The sequence below is a fragment of the Gossypium hirsutum genome, chromosome A07 (genome assembly GCF_007990345.1).
Source record: "Gossypium hirsutum isolate 1008001.06 chromosome A07, Gossypium_hirsutum_v2.1, whole genome shotgun sequence".
Taxonomy (NCBI): Eukaryota; Viridiplantae; Streptophyta; class Magnoliopsida; order Malvales; family Malvaceae; genus Gossypium; species Gossypium hirsutum.
In genome coordinates, this window is record NC_053430.1 from 24,415,935 (window position 1) to 24,422,783 (window position 6,849).

The 6,849-nt window shown below is 30.4% G+C and overlaps 1 protein-coding gene across 1 annotated transcript; it reads right to left on the reverse strand.

Moving 5' to 3' along the window:
• Positions 1–2,159: 2,159 nt before the first annotated feature.
• Positions 2,160–5,104, reverse strand: LOC107953190 (calcium-dependent protein kinase 17). Its single transcript, XM_016888430.2, has 8 exons — positions 4,126–5,104; positions 3,890–4,033; positions 3,601–3,753; positions 3,403–3,518; positions 3,162–3,329; positions 2,926–3,053; positions 2,673–2,772; positions 2,160–2,506 (listed from the first exon to the last, which is right to left on the reverse strand). Exons 1-8 carry the CDS (start codon positions 4,763–4,765, stop codon positions 2,414–2,416), a joined length of 1,542 nt encoding a protein of 513 aa, XP_016743919.1. The 5' UTR covers positions 4,766–5,104; the 3' UTR covers positions 2,160–2,413.
• Between the last annotated feature and the right edge of the window lie 1,745 nt (positions 5,105–6,849).

Genomic DNA, 6,849 nt, shown 5'->3' on the forward strand with positions numbered 1-6,849 from the left:
GTCTCCAAAATTCGATCTTCTGCCTATATATATATAAAAAAATACAAAATATTAAATTCCAATATAACAAGAAAATATTTAAATTAAATTAAGTTAAATATGATAAAAAAATCTTAACATTTGCAATTGATTGACAGAAATGTGCTTGCCATCCAAACGGATTAGAGATTGTGCCATTGTTAATTTCGGAAAACATGAAATAAATTGTAATAGAAAAATATTTTACGAAAAGCTTAAGATAATTTTTTTTTAAAAAAAAGAGAGTTAAGAGAGAAATAAATTTTGAGTGAGAAATTAAGAGGTAATTAAGAGGAATTTGAGATAGATTTAAGAATGTGAAAGATAGTTGAGATTGAATTGAAGAAAAAAAATGAAATGGGGGGATTATATAGAAAATAAATTTTGACCGTTGGGGGGTGCCGTTGGTCCCAACGGCTAATTAAATAGCCGTTAGGGAAATAACTGTTGAGGTGAGTGCCAATTGGGGAAAAACACTTCCAGCTGGAAAGGTTTTCAACTTATGTGGCGAAAGCGCTTCCAGCCAGAAGCGTTTTCATAAAATCGGCCTAGTTCCGTAATTTTTCGAAAAAATAACCTAATCTAGTTTTTTTTTAATTTCAATATTTTTAGGTTATTCACTCATTTTAAGTATTTTGGGGCGTTTACAAAAATAATATGAAAAAGTTAACTCAAAAATGATATAACATACAAATTAATTACTAAAATGGGTCGATTTCTATCGTAAACTTTGGTGCTGCCAAGCTGTCAGGTGGCACCACTCTAAATTTGCCTTTAATCATCAACTAATCATGGTGTTGGAATCTTCTTTTAAGTGGTGTCACGTGATACATTAGTAGCACTAGTATAAATCTTTAAAGAATATATATGTTTCAAGATTAAATAGAACCAAAATACATGGTGAAAAAAATAAAACAATTTTTGTTGGGATGTCGCTAGACACATTAGCGACACCAATATGATTTTTTTTAAAAAATGATAGAGAAAAAAATAATAAAAAATAAAAACAAAAAAAATATTTTAATGTGGCCTAATAAATTGGCAGCACTAATTTGAAATTATCAAAAATTTCATAGAAAAAGGCTCGAGTCCTCCGTTACAAGGCTAATCTACTTACTCGTGATGCAGCCTTTGCATAGTTTACTAAAAAAAGGAGGTAGTAATGGTTGATGGAATTTTTAGAGTTGGGGGAGAAGGATTAAATCTTGGGTTCTTGATACTTTTTAATTGTTAAGGCATGTACTCTAATTACTTTTCATAGCTATGGAATTAGATTGAAGGGTGCATTGAAAGATATTGTTAGTTTCAATTTCATGTTCCAAATGCAATGCGAATTACAACTAACTTTGTAATTAAGTTGTTGTTGTGCAACTTATCATTTTTTTATCAAAAAATCTTTGATTTTCTTAAACCCAATTTCAAGGATCTACAGAAACAATTTATTGGATTAACATATGAAGAAAATCAAGGTAAGAAATGATTCTTTTTAAGTCTTTGTGTTATTGTGTTTTCTTAATTAAAGAGATCTAGTTTTCTTTAAAAAAAATCACTTTTATATGATCTTTGATTATATTATTCCATTATTAAAGACTTACTCGAAATAAATTTTAAGAAAAATAGAAGATCATACATACCGAAATTTTGACAAGCCAATATACATTTATTAAAGAAAAGGCTTATTATTGTAATTGTATAAGAGGTTGAGAACACTTATTTATTCATACCTAAGAAGAACTTTTGCTAGTTCAAATTCTTTGCAATTAGATTGTTTTTCATTATCAATTTGTATTTAAACTTTCATTCGGAAAATCTTTGTGGAGAGAGTAATTTAGTTTATCTATAAAAGTGAAGTTACAATTTGATAAGCGGAATTGAACCTAAATTATATTTTTTACTGTAAATTGGTAATGAATTACTCTCAATGCATATATTTAAAAAAGTCTGAGATGTAATATAGTAAAACAACGAACTTGAAAATATTTTGTTTAATATTATAAAATATTTTATAATTAAACTTAATATATAATTTATTTATTAAACAATAATTATGATAAAATAAACTCATATTTAAATTCAAATCAAACCTGTTAAATCTAACATATAATATACAACCCTTGAACTTTTAATGACGACCTAACAGATGGCACAACCCAATAACCATTAGACTGACCTGGTAAATCTAACATATAATACAACCCTTGAGCTATTCATAGATTCAGTGGATCTAACATAAAACCCGACCCTTGAGCTTCTTTTGATTATCATAATAATTTATATTTTCTTTTCAGCAGAATTTATATTACTTTTTTTTTCCTGCATGTTTTTCACGTCGGGTCATCTATCCATTAGCCTATCAAGGGAATATTTACAGCTTATTTATTCAACATTATAATAATTAAATGAACAATTCACGTCGTTTCTTAGGATTTGGTTCCGGGTTTCCTTTCCTCATCATTGCCACAAATTCATCATAGTTGATCCGTCCATCCTGCAAATATTAAATGATATATTGAATTTGTTGAGTTAATTATTGAACTTTAAACTAATAATTATTGATTTTGATCTATTCATTGTAACTTTTATTCCCTATTCAGTGGATTGGTGATGGATTTGCTTTGTTTTTATGTCAGAAATGGCATGGATATATTGCTTACATTATCGATGTCAACTTCAGAAATGATTTCCTTTATGTCTTGGTCATCATGCATTCCATATTCACGTAGAGCTTGGTCCAGTTCTTCAGTAGTGATATACCTGAAAGTAAGCATAATATCTTAGTTTTGAGGTTTATAATTTCCTGCTTGGGTTTCGATCCGGTTCAACTCAGAAACAAGTCATTTAAAATGGAAAAAAGGTATGCAGAAGATAACTGAAATGAACTTTGCTTAGCTTTATTATTGCCATTACCCGCTGTTATCTTTATCAAAGTGTTGGAAGGCATGGTAGAGATGATCTTCTCTATCCATTCGGTTCATATGCATTGTGGCAGTGATGAACTCATCGTAGTCTATGGTTCCATTTCCATCTGCATCAGCCTATGATTTTTTTTATAGAGTAAGAAGTTAAACACCATTTATAATGATTTGACAGAAAAAAAAAAAAGAAAGAAAGATTAATTGAGGCTTGGAGAAGAGTAGACATACGGCCTCCATTAGTTGTTTAACTTCGTATTCAGAGAGTTTGGTTCCTTGCTTTGCAAGCCCTTGCTTCAATTCTTCAAGCGTTATGGTGCCGCTGTTATCGGTGTCCATGCCCTTGAACATCTCTTTCAACCCCATGATTTCTTCTTCTGATAAACACCCCGCAATCACCTAACACAACAATTTTCAGGAAATTATTGATTGGATATTATCATAACTTGTTAGTCAATTAATTAATACATACCCGCAAAGCAACTTTCTTGAACTGGTTCATTGCTTTGAACTGTTTGAGCCTGTTTAGAACTGCATTGTCAAGAGGTGTATCCGGTGCTTCACCATCCTCTTTAATCCATGGATGACCTGTTGTTGTTCATTTTTTATCACATATACATATATACCTTCTTTAATTTCTTGGCTTTTCCCATAATTTAAAAGAACTTACTTAGAACCTGGCTGGCGGTTAACCTCTGTTTGGGATCCGCGTTTAGCATCTTCCTTACGACATCCTTTGCTTGAGTTGAAATTCGAGGCCATGGATCACTCGAGAAATCAATGTGGCCTCGCAAAATTGCGTTGAATATCCCATTTTCGGACTCTATATATCACGAAATATATATATATTAGGTTGAAGCTTAATTACGGACTACATGCATTAAAGTTAACTATAAAAAGAAAAAAAAAGAAAAGAAAAGGAAATGAGACTGGCAATATATCTAGAATTGATTACTAACCTGCCCAGAAGGGTGGAGAACCAGATAGAAGAATATACAACATAACTCCGACACTCCATATATCAGCTTCAGGTCCATATTTCCTCTTCAAAACTTCAGGTGCAATATAATATGCACTTCCAACAATATCTTTGAATTCTTCACCTGTTGGAATTTCCCAAGCCAGACTTTCGGTTATAGATTTCGATTTTATTTAGTTAATTTTAGAAGTTTTGGAAAGCAAGATGAAAATGAACCTGGCTTGTAAAAGGCTGAGAGACCAAAATCAGTGGCCTTGAGAGGGGAATCTTCATCATTGTTCAACAACAAGAAATTCTCAGGCTTGAGATCCCTATGGATGACCCCCATAGAATGGCAAGTGTGCACAATCTGAACAATGGTTCGAAGCAAAGAAGCTGCAGCACGCTCGCTATAATGGCCCTTAGCAATGATCCTATCAAACAGCTCTCCTCCGGCACACAACTCCATCACCAAATGAACCGAATGCTTATCTTCGTAGGCTCCCTTGAGTTCCACGATGTTAGGCTGACCCGTCAAATGGTGCATGATCTGAACTTCCCTTTTAACGTCTTCAATATCCTCTTTGGTAGATAGTTTTCTCTTGGCTATCGTCTTGCAAGCGAATTGTTCCCCGGTCGTCTTGTGAGTACACAAATGGGTCACCCCGAACTGCCCCCTACCCAATTCTTTACCGATGGTGTACGTTGCTTTAATGTCTTCCATTGGCCGTCCTAAGACGTTCCCGATGGCGTCTGACATGGAGGTGGAGCCGGCTCCTCCTGCTGGTGGTGAACCTTCTGCTTGCTTTGGCGCATCTCCCTTATCGTCGTTAGCGTCTTCGGCGGCGGGGCTGCCACGAGTGCAACAATTCCCCATTGTGGAAGGGAGATGGAGAGAGATTTGGGAATTCCGATTTGAATGAAAGAAAATGAAAGGAAAAACCAAAAGGCAAGGTTATTGGGAAGAGAAAGAGTGAAGAGAAAAGAAAGGAAAGGATTGTAGAAAGAATAGATTAGTGTTAGAGCATGTTGGATTTTGGGATTGATAGTGAGGGATTATAGGGTTAAGGCAGGATGTCTAAATTATGTTGGGTCGTGCAAATGTTATGTCTTATGTTATTGTTTGAGACACAAAGGTATAGAGGATTTCTCGGACAAAGATTGTGAAACAGTTTTGGTGTCGGTTTGTTTAGGGACTTCCATTAATGGCTGAAAATGCAAATGAGAAGCTACTGAATTCAGTTGTACTGTTAGCTTTGTAATGTAGGCCCAAACTTCCATTATATTTGTTTTGGTTGTTCAAGTATTTTATTCCATCATTTCCTTTTCATTAGCCTCAACAAAAATTAAAATGTGTCGTATGATTATTTCACCCAATTAAAATGTGATTTGTGAAGTTCATATGAATGGAAAGATAATGTCATTTTTGTTATTTATATTTCTCTTATTTTTAAAATGTTTAATTTCATTTTTGCTAACAATCTTATTATATATTTTGATCATATTTATTCTTTTTGACACGATGTCTAGAATTATCCATAACTCCTCCTCAACCCATAAATAGGAGGATAATGTGCTTCAATGCGCTTGAACTCATGTCCTCCAATATTGGCGACCAGTGCCGGAGCCATGCAACCCTCTCTAAAATAGAAAAATTTTCATTTAGGCCATTTATAATTTATAAAAATTTAAATTAGTAATTGAAAAATTACATTTTAGCCTCCAAAATAATAAAATCTTGATTTAATTCTTTAAAATTATAAACATATAGTCTATTAAAATAGTGAAATTATATTTTTACTATCGTAAAAATATACAATTTGATTTTGCCCCAACAAAATTTTTTTGACTCTGCCATTGTTGGTGACAATGTTCATATTTAAACTATCAAATTATATATTATTACAATATTTAATATTAATACCGTTAATAAATACTAAATTCACCAATAAAAATTCAACACATGTAATTTTTTAAAATTAATATTAGGTAAATATTTAACATAGCTAAAGGGCAATAAGAAAATTATTTTATAACCCTTGACCAAAATTAGAAAATCCAATTAAATGGAAAACTTATAATTTAAGTCATTTTGAAAAATTATTAATTTAATTTAAGCCATATTAATATAAAACTTTTAAATTTTTTAACTCCCTCAAATTTTATAATCTTACTTCCACTCTCCTAAATAAAATTTTGAATTCACCAAACTAAAAGAATAGTAAAACCAAAAAAATAAAATCGCAAACAAGCATCTTTTTATATTATTTTTTATTAATCCATTTTAATAATCGTTTTAAGTACATTTTGCTACATTCGTTTTGCATTTATGTTGTTTTTAGTATTATATTTATATTCGTATTATTTTCGTGTGTTTGAGATAATATAAATATATTTTTTCAGGCTGATAATTTATTTTATATGCTTGACTCATTCCTATATTATATCATGTTTTGGATAATTTGTCATGGCAACTCAATTTAGAGAACAATCGTTATGTTTATGTTATATTATTCTAAATTCATCTCATATCATAATTTTTCAATGATTCAATTTTTATAAAAAAAAATTATATATTCATATTGTATTTATGATACTTTATGAATTTAAAGTTAAGAATTTTTATTAATTTTTGAATGTTAAAAATTCATTATATGTAAATTTTGACACATTTATGTTGTCTTAATGTTAATTTTCATATTATATCGTATTTTAATTATTTTTCATGTTCTTTTTATATGATGTTTTCATCTCAAATTTTATATAATTCATTATAATAATTTAATTTTAACTTCAAATTTATTATTTGAAATATATTAATTTTGAACGTTATATATTTATATTTGTCCAATGTGGTATTTTTATTTTTAAAATATTTAATTTAATATTTAAACTATCAAATCGTATGTTATTATAATATTTGGTATTAATACCGTTAATAAATGTTAAATTCACCAATAA

Bases quoted from the DNA above. Each gene is read 5' to 3' on its own strand.
- LOC107953190 (XM_016888430.2), bottom strand. From the start codon at position 4,765: ATGGGGAATTGTTGCACTCGTGGCAGCCCCGCCGCCGAAGACGCTAAC. The intron at 3,519-3,600 runs GTAAGTTCTTTT...GAACAACAACAG, and splicing joins AACCGCCAGCCAGGTTCTAA to GTCATCCATGGATTAAAGAG. The intron at 3,054-3,161 runs GTATGTCTACTC...AAAAAATCATAG, and splicing joins TTAAACAACTAATGGAGGCC to GCTGATGCAGATGGAAATGG.